General features: G+C 37.4%; 2 protein-coding genes across 6 annotated transcripts in view; one reads left to right on the forward strand and one right to left on the reverse strand.

The window, feature by feature from the left end:
- The window catches only part of LOC106873331 (uncharacterized), a 46268-nt gene extending 37817 nt beyond the window's left edge, over positions 1–8451 (forward strand). The window contains exons 28-36 of one of the 2 annotated variants that reach the window (XM_089343958.1): positions 1–96; positions 1342–1444; positions 2185–2279; positions 2519–2661; positions 3165–3300; positions 4052–4189; positions 4905–5098; positions 6055–6179; positions 7462–8451. The exon at positions 1–96 is cut by the window's left edge and continues 15 nt beyond it. In XM_089343958.1, coding sequence (XP_089200084.1) covers positions 1–96; positions 1342–1444; positions 2185–2279; positions 2519–2661; positions 3165–3300; positions 4052–4189; positions 4905–5098; positions 6055–6179; positions 7462–7646 — 1215 coding nt within the window. In that variant the 3' untranslated portion in view covers positions 7647–8451. Of the gene's footprint in view, positions 97–1341; positions 1445–2184; positions 2280–2518; positions 2662–3164; positions 3301–4051; positions 4190–4889; positions 5099–6054; positions 6180–7461 lie in introns of both variants that reach the window. The other variant, XM_089343957.1, reaches the window with a different exon arrangement.
- A 6026-nt stretch (positions 8452–14477) lies between these two features.
- Positions 14478–20000, reverse strand: part of LOC106873338 (uncharacterized) — a 25140-nt gene continuing 19617 nt past the window's right edge. For 3 of the 4 annotated variants that reach the window (XM_089343963.1, XM_089343962.1, XM_089343961.1), the window contains exons 3-4: positions 17692–17859; positions 14478–15392 (exon numbers count right to left, since the gene is read on the reverse strand). In XM_089343963.1, coding sequence (XP_089200089.1) covers positions 14641–15392; positions 17692–17859 — 920 coding nt within the window. In that variant the 3' untranslated portion in view covers positions 14478–14640. The remainder of the gene's footprint in view (positions 15393–17691; positions 17860–20000) is intronic. The other variant, XM_089343964.1, reaches the window with a different exon arrangement.

Here is a 20000-nt window from a genome sequence, read left to right on the forward strand (position 1 = left end):
CCATCGGTCATGTTCACTCGCTTCGACATGGAACGGAACAGGAAGGCTATGAGGAAGGGACTCGCTACTCACACCGTTGACCCTCAGAAATACCAGGTCAGAGTCACACCACCTCGTTTCTTACACACATACTTTAGCTTTAGGTCCTCCTACACAACTCAACCCGGGGATGGGGGGGTAAACCCCCCCCCCGTCAGCTTCTATCAGTTGCTTCTCTTCTATGCCCATTGCAACCTTCACTGGCTCCAGTTCCCTTGGCCAATCCCTTTCACACTTGTTCTTACAAGATACCCAAGTCACGGTGGAAATGTGTGGCTTAATGGTTAAGGTGTTGGGTTCATGATTCTAGGATTGTGGTTTCAATTCCTGGACTGGGCAAAGCATTGTGTTCTTGAGCAAAACACTTCAATTCATATTTGGCAAATATGAGCTAACCTTGTGAGGGACTAGTGTCCTCTCCAGGTGGGGAATATATACGCCATGGAAACCAGGAAATCAAGCCTCATAAGCCTTGGAATGACTCAGGAAGGAAACTTTACTTTTGCCTTTACCTGTCCAAAGTCCTGGCAGTTTTCAAGGGCTGCCATTCATCGCTTACACAAAGAAATATGGCCACCCACGCAAAATCATTCATCAGTTACTATCTCTTGCAATGATCTCACAAGTCATATTGTTCTTACAGATATATACATACATACATGTATGTATACCTATCTACATACATGTATACATACATACATGTATACATACATACATGTATGCATGTACACATATATACATGTAGGCATGAATACATACATGCATATATACATTCATGCATACACACACACACAGATGTATTTTGTATTTTAAAAAGAGTGAAGGTGTATGGCCCAGTGGTTAGAGAGTGAGGCTCACAATCATGAGGTGGTGAGTTCGATTCCCAGGCTGGGCTTTGCACTGTGTGCTTGAGCAAGGCCCTTTATTTCATGTTGCTTCAGTTCACTCAGCTGTGGAAATGAGTTGGGACAACACTGGTGCCAAGCTGCATTGGCCCCTTTGCCTTTCCCTTGGATAACATCAATGGTGTGGTGTGGGGATGCTTGTGGGCACGGGCAACTGCTGGTCTTCCGTAAAAAACCTTGCCTGGACTTGTACCTCGGAGGGGAACTTTCTAGGTTCAATCCCATGGCCAGTCATGACCGAAGGGGGTCTCTCTCTCTCTCTCTCTCTCTCTCTCTCTCTCTCTATATATATATATATATATATATATATATATATATATATATATATATATATACACACACACACACACACACACACATACAATATATGCTCTCAAACTTTCATGTATGCCTGCAGAACATTGTGAAACAGATGACAGAATATGTCTCCCTCCCAGAGCGATATTTCCGCCAGGTCGTTTACAGTTACCTGTGGCACTGTAACTTAAAGACAGTCTATGGTATGTATTGGTTATGGTTGTTTTACTTCTGTTTTTCACTGCCTGTATGAGTTAGATGAATTACATATTATTGTTTTATGCCTTTCTATTACAAATATCTTCACCTTGTTTCCAAATGGGGGATATTGCATATAACTGTGGAGGGAACCTGTGGTAGTGGCAAACCCAGGAAGACATAGGACAAAGTGGTGAAGCATGATCTTTGAACCTTTAGCCTTGCAGATGCAGTGATCAGTAACAAGGACCTCTGGCAATATGCTGTGCTTGGGAAGATCCGTCAAGCCAAGTGAAATCATAGTCATGTGTGATGTTGGTGTCACATAACTGGTATGTCAAAGGCACTGTTCGAGCATTGGGCCCCATGAAAGCAAATTGGCTGAATTCTTTTGGGGTGTTGGGCCTCATAGAGGCAATAACCAAGACCTTTGGCATTATGCTATGCTTGAGAAGAAGACCCATCAAGTCGAGCAGTCATTGCCGATACCAGTGTCATGCAAATGGCACCCGTGTCAGTGGCATGGAAAAGCATCCATTACACTATCGGAGTGGTTGGCATTAGGAAGGGCATCCAGCCGTAGAAAACCATGCCAAATCAGCTTACACACACACACACACACACACACACACATACGTGCACGCACACACACATGTACATAGACATACATATGCACACACATGCATACGCACATGCATGTATACAGCCCTACAACTGCATAATTCGATTGTCCCTTCATTGCTAGCCTATCTGACCCCTAAACCAACAGACCAGACAGGGTTGCTGAATGAAAGCCACTACGCAACATCTTTGGCTAAGCTGGCAGCTTTACACAGAAACGTAAGTAGCAACAAAATCTCACCCTCTCACTCCTCCCCCAGCCTCTCTTTTCCAAATCCCTCCCTCTCTCTCACTCCCCTCTGTCTTTCCTGATCCCTCTCTCTCTCTCTCTCTATCTTTTTCTGCATGCTTATCTTTCTCTCTCCCTCCCTCTGTCTGTATCAATCTCTTTTTCTGTTTCTCTCTCTCTTTGTATCTCCTCCTCTCTCTCTCTCTCTCTCTCTCTCTCTCCCTAACAGAAGCTGACCCAATGGTCCACACACCAGGCATCACTCAGTAAATATCGACGAAACATTGCCATGACCCTCACTTCGAATCTGGAGAGTCTGGAAACAGATACAGGACTCTTGCTCATCAAACCTGTTTATTGGCACAACAACAAGTAGGTACCACTATATTGTCCGTCTGTCTGTTCATGCAAGACACATTGGATAATGTAGTCTTAGATACACCATGCCTGAATAAAAGACAGGATGGTCACAGCTGGAACATCTTTGATCATAGGTCTGCCTGGATCAGGACTGACCTGGGGCTAAACAACAAAAACAGCTGTGATTTATTGTTATTTAAAAATCCTGCCCTTGTGGCAAATCTGAAACCATTATTATTATTGCATATGAAGGCAGCCGGCTGGCAGAATTGCTAGCACACCGGGCAAAATGCTTAGCGCTATCTTGTCAAGTACAACGTTCTGAGTTTAAATGCTGTCAAAGTTGACTTTGCACTTCATCTTTCAGGGTCGATAAATTAAGTACCAGTTGAACACTGGGGTCGATGTAATCGACACATCCTCTCCCCCAAAATGGCTACCCTTGTTGTAAAATTTAAAACCATTATTATTATTATTGTTGTTGTTTCTTGCCTACCAATTGCCATTGAACAAAGAACAAACTGTAAACTGAAAGAAGTGGTCCCAAACAGAACTGCAGAGGACAGGGGACAACATCTGATGAATGAGGCCAGTGAAGAGAGTGGCTTTAACGAATATTCAATGAAGAAGTTAACGAGGAACTCATCTTTGGTAATTATAACTAATTCCTCTCTATTTTTACTATGTTCCTGCACAAGCTTCCCACATGTCTGCTTTTAATTTTTTATATATATATATTTTTCATTTTTTTGTCCCTTTTTAACCGTGTGAATGTGTATGAGCATATGTATATGTATGTGTGCGTGTGTATATATATGTATGCGTATATGAGTGTAAGACTGTGCCTAGTGCGACTTCCATGCACACGTCCCCATCATTCATATGGACATGCATATGTTTGTATATGTGTGTGGGTGTGAATGTATGCCTGTATATCTATAAGTGTCTAAATATATGTATTGTGTTACATGCATGCAAACACTTGTGTGTACACATATACATGAGTGTGTGTGTGTGTGTGTGTGTGTGTGTGTGTGTGTGTGTGTGTGTGTGTGTGTGTGTGTGTGTGTGTGTGTGTGTGTGTGTGTGTGTGTGTGTGTGTGTGTGTGTGTGTGTGTGTGTGTGTGTGTGTGTGTGTGTGTGTGTGTGTATATATATAGTTTTAGGGAAAAGAACCAAGGTTCATGAACTCATCGATGAAAATCTACTGTCACATATAATTGAGTTTTTACCTGCAAATTTGGATTTTTATCCCTAATATTATATATGTGTGTGTGTGTGTGTGTGTGTGTGTGTGTGTGTGTGTGTGTGCATGTGTGTGTGTGTATGTGTGTGTTTGTATGTATGTCTGAATATGCCAATGCATATGGCTAAGTACCAGGTGCTCTTACATGTTTTCCAGACCAACCCTGACCTACCCACAGTAGAAGATATACCAACTCTCAACTCACACTTCTATAAGATAACCGGTCAAGAAGGCCACTTGATGGCCACCACCTCAGACATGGAACTCAACACCAACTCTGTAGCTATGTGGACAGTAAGTTATTTGCTGTTGTTGTTGTTATTGTCCACCACCACCACCGTCACATCTGTTATGGAGGGTTTTTGCATTAGGGGTTGGAAGTGGTGTTGCGGGAGATTACACATCTTACAGACCCAGCAAGCCTGCATGTACCATTGGACAAGTTAACCAAGGTGTGCTTAGACATATAAATAACTCGAGAACAGTTTTTCTGTTCGTTTGTTTCAGCCATGCTGGAGCACCACCTTAAAGTGTGTCAATCAAAGAAATCGACCCCAGGACTTATTCTTTGTAAGCCTAGTACTTACTCTATTGGTCTCTTTTGCCAAACCACTAAGTTATGGGGGAATAAACACACTAACACCAGTTGTCAAGCGATGGCAGGGGGACAAACACACAAATATATACCTGTATATATATATATATATATATATATATATATCACCGTGTTGGTGGGGGGCCAAAGTGTATGAGGTTCCTTTGGTGTTGGTGGGGGGTCCAAAGTGTGTAAGGTTCCTTTGGTCACTCCTCGGTGGAACTCCCCCCTATTGGGGAAGTACATTGTTGGTGTAATCCCCTTGGTAATTGGGGTTTTTTTTTTTTTGTTATTTACACGTCCCTCTGTCCCTCGTTTGTTTATCGTCTTTTATGTTTTGCGTTCAGACCTTGGGGCCAATAAAAGAAATTATTATTATTATTATTATTAATTGTCTAGATGCTGTCTTTCCAGCCTAGCAACCCACGGAAGCAGTCACCGTCACTCCACCGACCCAATACTCCTATCACTGCCAACGACAACAACAACAACAACACCAGTACGTTGCAGCACCAGCAACCTGTCTCTGTCTCTTGTAGTGGACCCTTGGCCTCAAAAATTCAGGAGTTGGACATCAACACCATGTTGGTTTGCCGCAATAATGTCTTGTGAGTAATCTTCAATCCTTGCTATCAGCGTCATTGTTGGAGTCGTCATCACCACCACCATCATCATCATTAACACATCATAAGCATCATCATCCCCGAATTTTTAGCGGAGGGTGAAAGTGTTAACAAGAACAGGACAGTGAAAACAAAGAATAAGGGCTGTTAGGCCCCAGGACGATAGAAGAATGATTGTTTTTTTTGAACGCTAGTAGACGTGAATGAGAGAAGATACAGAAAAATCAGGTCTTCTTTATAGGAAGCCAGCGGATAGAAGGAAAGAATCCCTTTTGTTATGTGTCAGTGATGAAAGGGTCAAGGAGGAAGAGTGAGAGAGAGGGAGAGAAGAATAGAGAAAGGGTGGGAGAGAAAAACAGAAAGGATGAACAAGAGAGGGTGAGAGATAGACAAGGAAGTAATAGTAATAGAGTGACGAAAGGGATTCTTTCTTTCTATCCGCTGGCTTCCTATAAAGACGGGATTCCTCCGTCTCTTCTCTCATTCATATCTACTAGTAATCGAGTAGTCCCCTCCTCCAAATTCCAGGCCTTGTGCCTATAATAGAAAGGATTACTATTATTATTATTGTTATTATTATTATTATGTTATTATTATTATAATTATTGTTATTATTATTATTATCATAATTATTGTTATTATTATTATTATTATTATAATTATTGTTATTATTGTTCTTACTAAAGCAGTGAGCTGGCAGAATTGGCAGCGTGCGGAATGAAGTGCTTAGCAACATTTTGTCTGCCATTGCGTTCCGAGTTCAAATTTTGCCAAGCTCGACTTTGCCTTTCATCCTTTTGGGGGTTGATAAATTAAGTACCAGTTATGTACTGGGACCAATGTAACTGACAATCCCCTGCCCCCAAATTTCAGACGTTGTGCCTATAACAGAAAAGATTATTATTGTTGTCACTGTTACTGTTGTTTTCCTGTGATTCTAGCACTGACCTCCAGTCCAAAGATGACCATCAAGGATCAAAACTCTACTCCTACTACACAGTGCGTCGTCCAACCATGCCCCTCCTGAATGACTTGATTCAGGAAACCTCCTCGATTCAACCACAGGGTGAGAATGCTACAGACATAAAATTGTTGTTGTTTTTAACCCCAAGCAGGGACATATGTGGTTTACAAGTATATCCTGTGACACTGAACTGACAGACAATAACAGAACAGAAATTATACACCCCTACCCTGCTGCCTGCCCCCTGCAAAACGCATTAGGAAACTGTTGGGTGCTGATAAAAAAATGGGGAAAATTTCAAATTGTTTCCTTGTAGTGTGTGTGTGTGATTAGAGGTATATGTCAAAGCGAAGGCAACGAGTATCTCAAATCATTTAAATTCAATTAGGGTAAGGTGAATTTCAAGTCTTACAGGCGTTTCTGGGATAACCCAAGTGGTAGGTTAGCCTGTCCACGCACTGGCTATTCCATCATCAGAGACAAGGTATGAATATTTTAGTTATAAGGAATAAAACAAAAGAATAAATAGTAAAAGTAGTTAGAATATTCTTTTCTACTCTAGGCACAAGGCCTGAAAATTTTTTGGGGGGGCAGTCGATTAGATAGACCCTAGTACAGAACGGGTACTAAATTTATCGACCTTCAAAGGATTACATCAAGAATTTCCATGAAGGTGCTACAGGCAGGACAGAGTCATCTCCCCTTCATCAGCCCCGACAGGACAGAACTGACGTAAAGCAAGCTGACCCCATCAACGGATGTCCCTTTAATTTCGTTTAAAGATGTCTAATAAATATATATTCGAACGAAAATATACGCTTGCTCTACTCTGATGTATCTGCCATGTATTTCTAACCCAAAGCATTTCGTTCATGACATTATTATTCCTGTTTCCTATCATTAACTATCACACACACACACACACATTTATATACATGTGCATGTGTTTGTCCCCTCCCCATCCCCCACCACTTGACATCTGGTGTTGGTGTGTTTATGTCCCTCTAACTTAGCAGTTTGGCAAATAGGGCCTGATACAATAAATACCATGTTTTGAAAAATTAAGGAATGGGGTCGATATATGTCAACTAAAAATTCTTGAAGTTGGTGCCCCAGCATGGCCATAGCCTAATGATTGAGACAAGTAAAAGACGATAGATGCATGTGCACACACACTCAAACAAACTATGCATACATATCTATCTATACATAGATAGATATATATATATAGTCCCTGCTGCTCCTTCTAGCATGTAAGGCTGCCTGTTAAGGGTTGCTTCTTTTGTGTTTAAATGTACACTAATTTTATATATCTATCTATCTATATATATATATATATATATATATATATATATGATAATGTTTTTGTTCTGTATATTTGTAGGGCTGCAGAGGGTTGCTTTCCCCTCACCCCTCTCAAGACCACATTCCTTGTCCATGTCTTCCAACCAGAATCTCTTCAGCGCCGATTCCTTGGTACCAAAGCCAGGCTTGAGCAAGTCTTCCCTTCCACCAATTTCCTCCTTGAATAACCAGCAAAGCTACCACAACATGCAAATGTCTGACTGACATATATGCATATGTATACATATGTTTTCTTTATTTGTGAATTAAGTCTACCATTGATTTCATGTTAAGAAAAGTAAGAAAATATCCTAGTGTCTTAACAATTTTTTAAGCCAATCACATGGAGAAAGGCATTCACTTCCATTTTGGGAAGCATTCTTGCTTCATTCATGGGATTTCTAGTAAATTTGCATGGATGAAACAAACCTCAAAACGAGGAAGCCTAGAACATGGACATAGGTTCCAAACATTCACCAGCACTAATTAAACAACTAGTTAACAACATAAGCAGGTCTCCATTTTATCCATCAACAAAGACACTTGAAAAAGCTACTCTGTATTATGATGCTACTTTAGGAAGGTCCAATTTAAAGAATAGAATACGCTAAATTGAACCAAATAGAAATAGACCAAGAAGATGCAGACAGAGGAAAATCTTATGATACAGCCTACCTTGAGAGGTCAATAGAATAAGTACTAGGCTTACAAAACATAAGTCCCGGGGTCGATTTGCTCAACTAAAGGTGGTGCTCCAGCATGGCCACAGTCAACTGACTGAAACAAGTAAAGGAATAACTAAATGACTATCAAACCCTTTTTTTGTTCTTTATATTATTTCCTGTTTATATTCTGCGAGACACAAACTCGGGTTTTATGCCAAATGATGTGAATACAATAACAAGATTGGCAAGACACATGCAATCCTAAGTTCTGGTTCTTTGTCATGCCATTGTTGTCTGTAAAAGGAAACACCTGGACATGAATCATGTGATTGCCAATTAAAAACAAAATCATATATATTTCAAAAGTCTCCATTAACAATTCATCTATTTCGATTTGCAATTGGCTGTTTTTCTCCCTAAATTCTTGGTTCAAAACATTCCACTTCAACAAATCTTTTTTTTTTCTCGCTCTGCAAACATAGAAATGTCTTTTATTTTTGGTTATTTCCACTACTTTGTGTTTTTTGTTTCTTTTCAAATACGCCTGTTTTATTTTTTTTACATCACAAATAATTAGTAAAAAGTCCTTGTAATTTTCTACATATATACACACATACAATTATGTACATATGAACAAACACATAAATATATATACACACACACACACCTGCATGCATATATATGTGTGTGTGTGTATATATATATATATATATATACACACACACACACACACATATGCTTAGGTAAATATATACAAATATAAGTCTATATATATATATATATATATATATATATATATATATATATATATATATATATATACTCATAAATATATAGGGATTAGCAGTATCCTGCTTCTCCAACATACTGAGAATTCAGAAATAGCAGCCAAATAACTACTGATTCCAAAACTACAAATTTTTCTCTAATTGATAGCGATATTTATGGTACACACAGAACTTCTAATTAACGATTCCCTGCCCTATATATATATATATATATATATATATATATATATATATATATATATATATACATATATATATATATATACATATATATATATATATATACATATACATATATATACATATACATATATATACATATACATATATACATATACATATATACATATACATATATACATATACATATATACATATATATATATATACATATATATATATATACATATATATATATATATACATATATATATATATATACATATATATATATATATACATATATATATATACATATACATATATATATATATACATATATATATATATACATATATATATATATACATATATATACATATATATATATATACATATATATATATACATATATATATATATACATATATATATATATACATATATATATATATACATATATATATATATACATATATATATATATACATATATATATATATACATATATATATATATACATATATATATATATACATATATATACATATACATATATATACATATACATATATATACATATACATATATATACATATACATATATATACATATATATACATATACATATATATACATATACATATATATACATATACATATATATACATATACATATATATACATATACATATATATACATATACATATATATACATATACATATATATACATATACATATATATACATATACATATATATATATATAAAAATATATAGGCACAGTCATGGCGGTGTGGAAAGAAGCTTGATTCCAAACCACATGGTTCGGGTTTCAGTCCCACTGCATGGCACCTTAGGCAAGTCATCACTTGACAACTGATGTTGGTATGTTTACGTCCCCATTATCTAGCTGTTTGGCAAAAGAGACTGATAGAGTAAGTTCCAGGCTTACAAAGAATAAATCCAGGGATCAATATCTTCGTGATTAAGGGGAGGTGAGTAGCACCGGTAATTCAGTGGTTCAATGAAAACTATTTGGGAATGAAATTGGGCCTAACTTTCATATACATCGAATTGTAGTAATAATTAGGTATATACAGGTATGCAAGAAAAATTCATTTTATAGATGCTTTACAATGCACAAATAAAATGGCCCTTACAATTAAGTGGATAATATTTAAGGCCAAGACACATGATGAAATATATATATATATATATATACAAGAAATAATATTTGTCTCTTCTAAGAGAAACAAAAAGGGTTTTATAGGACTTCAAAAGAATTGCTCAAATATAAATGAGACAGAGATGAAGAAGTATTGGTTGTGGAACAAACATTAAATCTGGGTCAATGACTTTACATACAACCCCACCCCTCAAACATCTAATCATATATAAAAAAAAAATCACCATGGTTCCTAAACACATAAAAAAAAAATTATATTTACACATAAAATCACAGAAGGTAAAAAGTATATAATTGAATAAAATACAAATAGAACGGCAAATCAAAAATGTTAAATATAAAGGGCTAAAAATTCAAAAACTATCAAAAAAACCTAATAGACAAATATAAAATAAGTAAAGGTAAAAATGAAAATAAAATAAATATCCACAGCTTAAAAAAGTTTTATCAGACAATTAAAATGTTTTTTTTTAATGTTTTTTTTTTATTTTTTTAAAATGGTTTTTTTTTTTGATTTTTTAAAAAAATATTTTTTGAAAGTTTTTTACTTCCCTCATACAAGTATGTCCTAAGTTCATAAATAAACAGACTTCCACAGGTCAAATTCAACATTCACATGTATCCATGGCCATTTCAGGAGCTCACCACCACCACAGTGTATTTTCACTGAAATGCAACATGGCAATGAGCCTCTCCCCCCACCTCATCAAGATAACCAGGAAACACACACAGGTTAAAATTTTTCAAGAATAGTTCATACTTTTATGAAAAGCTTACCTAATTTAAAAGAAAAACCCATCAATGGACCAGTCCAAATTTTCTAATAAAAAAAAAAGTCTATTGCTAAACACTCAGGTGGTTGTAATTAACAGAAATTCAATGTTGCCGGTTTCAAATCCTTGTAATGCTAAACAATTTTATTACATCTACTTTTATTTCTATACACTTTCAAAAAGGTGGATGAAAGTATATAAAAATAAAAACAGATGAAATAAAATTATTTAGCATTATAAGGATTTGATAAATGTGAATGTTGAATTTCACCTGAGAAGTCTGTTTACTTATTAACTTTGGACATACTTGTATGAGGGAAGTAAAAGAGTTTTTTCAAATACTTTTTTAAAAATTAAGAAAAAAATCTTTTTAATACTTTAATCATCTGATAAAACGTTTTTAATTAGTGGATATTTATTTTATATTTGTGTATTAGGTTTCTTTGGTAGTTTTTGAATTTTTAACCGTTTATATTTAACATTTTTGATTGGTCGTTCTATTTGTATTTTATTCAATTATATATTTGTACCTTCTGTGATTTTATGTGTAAATATTATTTTTTTTTTGTGTTTGTTGACCCAAATTTAATGTTTGTTTTATAACCAATGCTTCTTTGCATATATATATATATATATATATATATATATATATATATACATACATACATATATGTATGTATATATAGATAAATGCACACACAAACACATATAAATATGTGTGTATATATCTATGTGGATATGAATGTATTTTGTACTTGTTTCAGTCATTAAACTGTGGCCATGCTGGGACTCAACCTTGAAATATTTTAGTTGACCATCCTGAAAACCACAACTTCTTCCATCAGCCTTTTAGGCTGAGTTGCTAAGTAATGAGGACCTAAACACACCAACACCAGTTATCAAGCATTGATGGGGGAACAAACACATAACAAACAAAGAGTGTTTCACACTTTCCATATGAAAATTAGGGACTCCTTCAAAGAGTAACTGCTGCATTTGTTGAGTATATAAACAGTTTGGCTGCTTGTCTCTTTGGAGATTGTCAGAATGATGGGGACGCCTCTGATGAGAAACCAATAAAGTTTGTAAATCGATTAAGCTTGTCCATCGTTTTTTTTTCAGTCTGCAGAGAAATACTTAAAATTTGCCCTGTTTATAATCATACCATATGTTACATATTTATATATGCCTATATACACACACACACACAATAGGCTTCCTTCAGTTTCCATCTACCAAATCCACTCACAAGGCTAACCCAAGGTATCATGCGGTGGAATTGAACCTGGAACCATGTGGTTGGGAAGCAAATTCCTACCACAGCTGGGCCTCTGTGTGTGAGTGTGTGTGCATGTGTATATTATATATATATTTGTATATGTATACATACATTTATATATACACACGCATGCATATATAAAGAATCCTACAAACCAGATACAAAAATGACATATATATATATATATATCCATATGTGTGTGTGAAGGGTCAACACACACACATACTCTGGTTCAATTCCAACTCATCTATTGTTTAATTTATATATGAGTGTATATGGATTCGTTAATTTTTCGTTAAATATTTCAGCTTGTTTTTAATTTAATCCGAAGCCAATGAAATGTTCCCAGGCCATTGTATGGTTTGTGTTGTAGTATCACGTGGGTAGTAGTCTGTTGTGTAAGAATTTGACTGATTTCAGGAGGGTTCCAGTGAGCAGGTAGTTTGACCCCTTTCCAAGTAAATGGGTCTGGCTTTCCAATCTTGACTGTATGCTCCAGGAGGGGCTTCCTTTCTTATTGGATGCTATTTTTCAGGCTGTCCAACATGTGAAATGTCTCTGGTTGGTCCAAATTAGCTGCTCCATTCCCTTCCATTTGAATCGTTTCATTGGATTCAAGGAGAGTGGGAGCAGGGATATAATTAAGGTCCTTATTGCTGTAAAAAAAAAAAAGCAACAAAAAACAAAAACAAAAAAAAAACAAGAAATATAATACCTTTTTATAATACAAGGATTCAACCATGTAGTGTCCTGCAGGTCTCATGCTTGTGCCAATGTCATCATCATCATCATCATCATCAGCTTCATAATAATAATAATAATGATTTTTTTTTTTTTTTTTTTAATTATTGGACAATACGAAGAGCATGATGCGATTTCAATGAACAATATTTTGACAGTTTGCCTGTGTTTGTCAAGTTCAGAATGAAAAGTGATAAATAGAAAGTATAGAAGTTCAAATTTAAAAGTGGGAACACAGGATTTCCTCAGTCAAACTTTTGAATTTCTGTAATTTCTATTTATCAATTTTTATTGGCAAGCCATTAAAATATTGTCCAAACTAATAAAATATCTACTGAAATCACATCACACTCTGTATTTTCTGTTTGTTTTCGTGAAGAGTACGTCAAACCTTTTATATTATTATTATCATTATTATTATTATTATTATCATTTTTATTATTATTATTATTATTATTATTATTATTATTAAGGTGGAAGAATCGTCTGCACTCTGGGCAAAATGCTTAGCGACATTTCATCTGTCTTTACGTTCTGAGTTCAAATTCAATCAAGGTCGACTTTGCCTTTCATCCTTTCATGGTTAATGAAATAAGTACCAGTTATGCAATGGGGTCAATATAATCAACTAGCCCCTCCCCACCAAAAACTTTCAGGCCTTGTGACTTTAGTAGAAAGGATTATTATTATTATTGTTGTTGTTGAATGAGGGAACAGCATATGCCCTCAAAGTGACACTAGTGTACAAATATGTGAAGCCCAATATACCCATCATGACCCCCACCCCGTCTGATAAGGGTACACCAGGCCACATGCATCACAACCATATGTGTGCAACATGGTGATCAAGGTAAACAGTACATGACTTTTCAGGTGGAACCAAGTTCAAACTTTCTTCAGGTTGAGTAGCCCAACCTACACAAAAACCCAACCTACTCAATAAGGGTTATTTCAGGATGATGAACAAGACACCTATTATTATTACTATTATTATTATTATTATTATTATTATTATTATTATTGCTATTATCATCATCATTATTATTAAGGATGGTGAGCTGGCAAAACTGTTACCCTGCCAGTCAAAATGTTTAGTGGTATTTTTCCCATCCAAGTTCAAATACCGCCGAGGCCAACTTTGCCTTTCATCCTTTTAGGGGTCGATTAAATAAGTACCAGTTACACACTGGGGTCGATGTAATTGACTTAATCCCTCCCCAACAAATTTGAGGCCTTGTGCTTCCAGTAGAAAGGATTGTTATTATTATTATTATTATTATTATTATTATTGTTATTAAAGGTATCCAACATTCATTCCAGAAGTGTTTCATTACTGAAATATCTTTTTCTGAGCATGGACTTTTGTAACACAAGCCTTATTTTCCCCTGTTGCTTCCATGTTTTCTAACCTGGAAGAAGTCAGTTATAAGAAAAGGGGTGACAGGAATGGGACACTTTGGCAAAACAGATGCAGATGTTTGGATTCCATATATTGTTTTTTAATTATTCATGTTATTAATAGTCTTGTTCTTCTCCCAAAGGTTCTCTCCATTTTTTTTTCTTTCCTCATATCAAAAAAAAAAACAAACAACTTAAAATCTCATGTGGCCATCCCATCATAAAGCTACCAACAGGCACAATCTAAGGCTATCATGTTCTGTAGAGTGCCAATAAGGACTTCTTTTAGCTTGCTCTCATAAATAATTGGCAGGGGTGAGTATACAGAGGGGACACAATAAGAGTAGGGTATGTGTACATGGTTGTAGCCAGTTGACAGATGGTACTTGTTGCGCAAAAAAGCATGGTTGCTCACCCTCGAGTCTATGAGACTCAGACAATGGCCTGAGCAGTAACTTGCATTATAAACTTTTGGACGTAGGATCCAATTGAGGCGAATGTCAGAAAACCGAATCTGCCAAGGTTTCAAGCTGCAGTTGGTTGTATTATGTCTCTTGAAGTTCCTGTTAAAAAGTTGGTCGGGTGAAGACGATGTGTTTTGCAATGACCGCCGCCTCCGCTTGTCCTCCTCCAGTGATGGCGCTTTTACTGTCGTCGGTATGTTTGGTGTTGTCTTGGTCGGGAAGTCCTGCATCGGCAAACCCCTTTCTGGTTCCTCACCTGAACTATTTGCTGTTTCAGCCGAAGTCTTGAATAACCTTTTGGACTTCCTGTTGTTCTGCTGCGACCTCTTGATGTCTGCTATGAACATGTCACTGTACATGATGAGCAGGGCATTGGGGTTCAGCCTGCAAGACTGGTGCTGTCCCCTGCGGCGGTGGATGACCTTGAAGGTGAGTTGCTCTGACCTCTCCGCAGTGGCTCGCTTGACGATGGCCGTCACGTTTATCACGAGGTTCTTCTTTGTCATAAACATCTCTGCAATGGAGGAAACAACAATAACAACAACAGCAATAATGACAATAATAATAATAATAATAATAATAATAATACCTGAGGAATGAGCAAGTGTCTCTGCTGTGCTGCACCTGCAATAGAGTGGACGAACCCATTGCCTGTATTACAAACGAATGTCCTAGACCCACCCCTACAAGTTGTGGTGACACGATCAGGTAGTGAAACTGCTACATTGCAAACTGTGCCAAAAGTGGAGGTTAGAGAGAGGCAAAACATGGTCTGAGCACAAACTGCAGAGTTGGAAACTAACAAAATCCCCTGGGATTTCCAAATCCAAACAGATCAGGTGCTAGGGCATAACAGACCGGACCTAGTGGTGGTGGACAAGATGCACCACATATGCTATATAGTTGATGTTGCATGCCCTGTTGACTCATGAATGGTCAAGAAGGAAGGCAAAAAGATAGACAGATACAACCCTATCAAGTACGAAATAGCCCGGCTATGGAAAATGAAGAAGGTGAAGATAGTGCCAATTATTGTTGGGTCCTTGAGAATGTCTCCCCCTTGTAAACATAAGGACATAAGAAATGTGTCAAGGCCGACAAGAAGCAGTGCAGTTTCCTAGGGCTAACCAACAGTAGTATTATTCCCTTCAGGGGACTGTCACATTAAGTTGACAGCATACAACTACTTCATCGTGCTACTACTGCATAAATCTCTCTGAGAGATTTAGAAATGTATTATTTCCAAGTATCAGATAGTTGAAAAGAACAGATAGAATGGTAACACAGGCTACAGGCAGCAAGCCTGTTACACATGAAAGACTCCAACAAAACCTGCGATAAAAAGAAATAAGAATGATAATTATGCTTACTTATCGACCCATCATGCTTGAATAATTCCAAGAAGGTGAAGAAAGAGGAAGAAGACCAAAATGAATACAATCCCTTACAAATTTGAAATAGGAAGAATTTGAAGCATGAGAAGAGTAAAGGTCATGTCTATAACAATTGGTGCTTTGGGAAGAGTAAGCGAAGATATAGAGAAATGGCTGAAGGGGATTGGAATAGAATGACCAGTAGATCCCCTGCAGAAAGTTTGTCTCTTAGGGGCAGCAAGGATTATGAGGAGGGCTCTAAGCACTTGAAAGACTGCTGAAAACTTGTGGACACCTAAGGTTATAGGTAGTAACCCGCTACCCACATAAATCCTACCAAAAGTAAGACTGAACCTCAACCAAACCAAAATAATAATAATAATAATAATAATAATCCTTTCTACTATAAGCAAATGGCCTGAAATTTTACAGGAGGGGGATGAATCAATTACATCAACCCAAGTGCATAACTGGTACTTATTTTATCAACATCAAAAGGATGTAAAACAAAATCAGCAGAATTTGTTTAATAATAATAATAATAATAATAATAAAGGTTTCAAATTTTGCCACAAGGGCAGCAATTTTGGTGCTTATTTCATCGACCCCGAAATGATGAAAAGCAAAATCGACCTTGGTGAAATTTGAACTTAGAATGTAGCAGTAGACAAATTCCCACTGAAAATGTATCCCTGTAATTATAGGAGCATTGGGAACTACCTCTAAAGATTTTGAACAAATGAATAGAGACATCAGCATTAAAGCATAAGACCATTTCTGGAGCTTTTGTTTTCTGTAGCTGCAGAAAACAGTGTTCTTAGTGACAGCCAGGTTGCTTTGTGAGATTCTTGGCATTTAAGGTTATTTGCTGTTGTCCGATGGTAGGAATTTTCCTAACAGTCTAATTTGTCATACAGGCTCAGGAATGGCTGTGTGTTCAGATGCTTGCTTCCCAGCCACATGATTCCAGGTTCAGTGCCACTGCATGACACCTTGGGCAAGTATCTTCTACTATAGCCTAAGGCTGACCGAAGCCTTGTGAGTGGATTTGGTAGGCGGAAACTGAAAGAAGCTTGTCATATGTGTATATATATATGTGTGTGCGTGTGTGTGTGTGTGTGTGTGTGTGTCTTCCCCCTACCCCACCATTGCTTGACAACTGGTGCTGGTGTGTTTATATCCCCAAAACTTAGAGGTTCGGCAAAAGAGACCAATAGAATAAGTACTAAGCTTACAAAGAATTAGTCCTGGGGTTGATTTCTTCGACTAAAACCCTTTAAGGCAGTGCTCCAGCATGGCCACAGTCAAATGACTGAAACATATAAAAGAATAAGGAAGAGTAACAACAACAGCAAAAATAATAATAAAAGTAATTAACCCTAATGTTTAATTAATTCAAATAAAATACTTAATATGAACAAAACTGAAAAAAGAACTTACTGGGTCGAACTATTGCATGTGTGGTTCGGACCCTTATATCAGGATAATGACAAACCCTTCGGGGTCGCTGTTTTATATTTAGAACCAGTTCAGAGCTGGATGTGACCGACAGGAATGATGTGTTCTGATTGGTGAATGTGAACTCCAAGAGCTTCCAATGGTGAAAATCTGGCAAAGGAATGGAAAAATGGAAATTTGGTTTAAACAGGAAGAAGGACAAATGTGGTTGGGAAAATAATTTCTTGTTTCATTTCTCTGTCTACCCATCTATCTACCCATCTTGACTCTCAAGCCACTACTGTGGAAGCTGGTGACGCTGAGGGGCATCACGCAAGAACTGGGATGTGGGACGAGCGTGTCTGCATACGCTGACAATGTCACCATTGTAGTGTCTAGCCAGAAGGACATGGAGCTGGTTGGCGAAACACTGCAAGACTACAAAGCAGCAACAGGAGTGAAAATCAACTTGGAAAAGTCGGTGGGTTTGCGGCTCTGCACCTGGAGAAGCAAGCCCATGCTTGTGGGTCACTGGACCAACAGACCGGTTAAACTGCTCAGGGTCTGGTTCAGTCCAGACCTCCAAATGGAGAAGAACTGGGACGAGTTAACGGGTAGGGTGGCCACCCTAACCCTAACCCTAACCCTAACCCTAACCCAGCAATGGGCCAAGAGAAAGCTATTTCTAAAAGGTCGGGTTGAGGTAGTGAATGTGTACATTGTATCCATCATCTGCTACTGTCTGACCGTCAGGCCTTGTCCCGACCCTACCATCACAAAACTGGAATGCATACTCTTCTGCCTTTTGTAGAAGTGAAGCATTCCGGTGGTCAGGCGATCCATTTGCTGCTAACATTCGCTAAATGGAGGGCTGGGCATGCACTGAGACTGCAACAACTCCAGCATTCCATAGACGATAGTGAACAGGTGTGGTTGCCATTTGTTGAGCTGGCTGTGACCAGTGAGTTTCTGGGATGGATGATAATGACTACACCACATCCCAAAAATCTAGCACAGGTGTAAAAATGCATCGAAACAATTGTAGAGATTTAAAATAAAAAATATTATTCAATATATATTCTATCAGTTATATATATATATATATATATATATATATATATATGTATGTATATACTTGGGTGTCTGTGTTTGTCTCCCCACCATCATTTGAGAACCAATGTAGGTGTGTTGACTAAGTGGTTCAGAAAAAGAGACCAACAAAATAAGAACAAGGCTTACAAAGATGGCTTCAGTCAAATGACTGAAACAAATAAAAGAATAAAACAATAAAATAATATATATATATATTTACTTTTATTCTTTTTCTTGTTTCAGTCATTTGACTGTGGCCATGCTGGAGCACCACCTCAAAGGATTTTAGTTGAAGAAATTAACCCCAGGACTTATTCTTTGTAAAGCTAGTACTTACTCTATCGGTGGCTTTGACTGAACTGCTAAGTCACAGAGATATATATATATATATGCTTGGCGAAAAGCTGAACAACTTGCATAAGTAATAGGTTTATACGGATCGAATGTTCCTGCCACATATTAGCTCCTTCCCTCCATCAAATTGATGTCACCTGAACGGGTGTGCACGGTGTGCCATGCCTCAGGTGTTGAAGCGACTGCAGTGCAATGTGAGATGAAGTGTTTTGCTCAAGAACACAACGCACCACCTGGTCTAAGAATTGAAACCATGACCTTGTGATCATTAGTGCAACACACACACGCACACATATGCACATGTATAAAAGAACTCACATGCAACTTTGCGCGTGTGTGTGTTTCTTCTGTGATGGAAATATGTATGTCAACTAAAGAATAATATTTGTGTCCCACCCCACCTCGCACCGTTCCCACCCTCCTCCCCGCTGTTTTCATCATGTGATCACGGTGACAACTAATCAACACTACAGAGAAGGGGGTGGGGGAACTTGTTTTCCTGTACTCTGTTGAGGGTGTCAGGGGTGGTGAGAGTGGTGGCAAACCAGCCTGGCCTGCTCTTTGCAACATGAATGTGACAGTTCATGTCTAAAATTATATATACATAGATCTACAGATAGGCACACACACACACACACACACACACACACACACACACACACACGCACATATACACACACACACGTACACACACGCACACACACACACACGCACACACACGCACACACACACACACACACGCGCACACACACACACACGTACACACACACACACACACACACACGCACACACACACACACACACACACGCATGCATTCATAGATACATATACTCTTTAACTCAGTAGTTTCAGTTCCAAAGCAGCA

The sequence above is a fragment of the Octopus bimaculoides genome, chromosome 28 (assembly GCF_046866305.1).
Source record: "Octopus bimaculoides isolate indiv1 chromosome 28, ASM4686630v1, whole genome shotgun sequence".
In the NCBI taxonomy this organism is placed as follows: domain Eukaryota; kingdom Metazoa; phylum Mollusca; class Cephalopoda; order Octopoda; family Octopodidae; genus Octopus; species Octopus bimaculoides.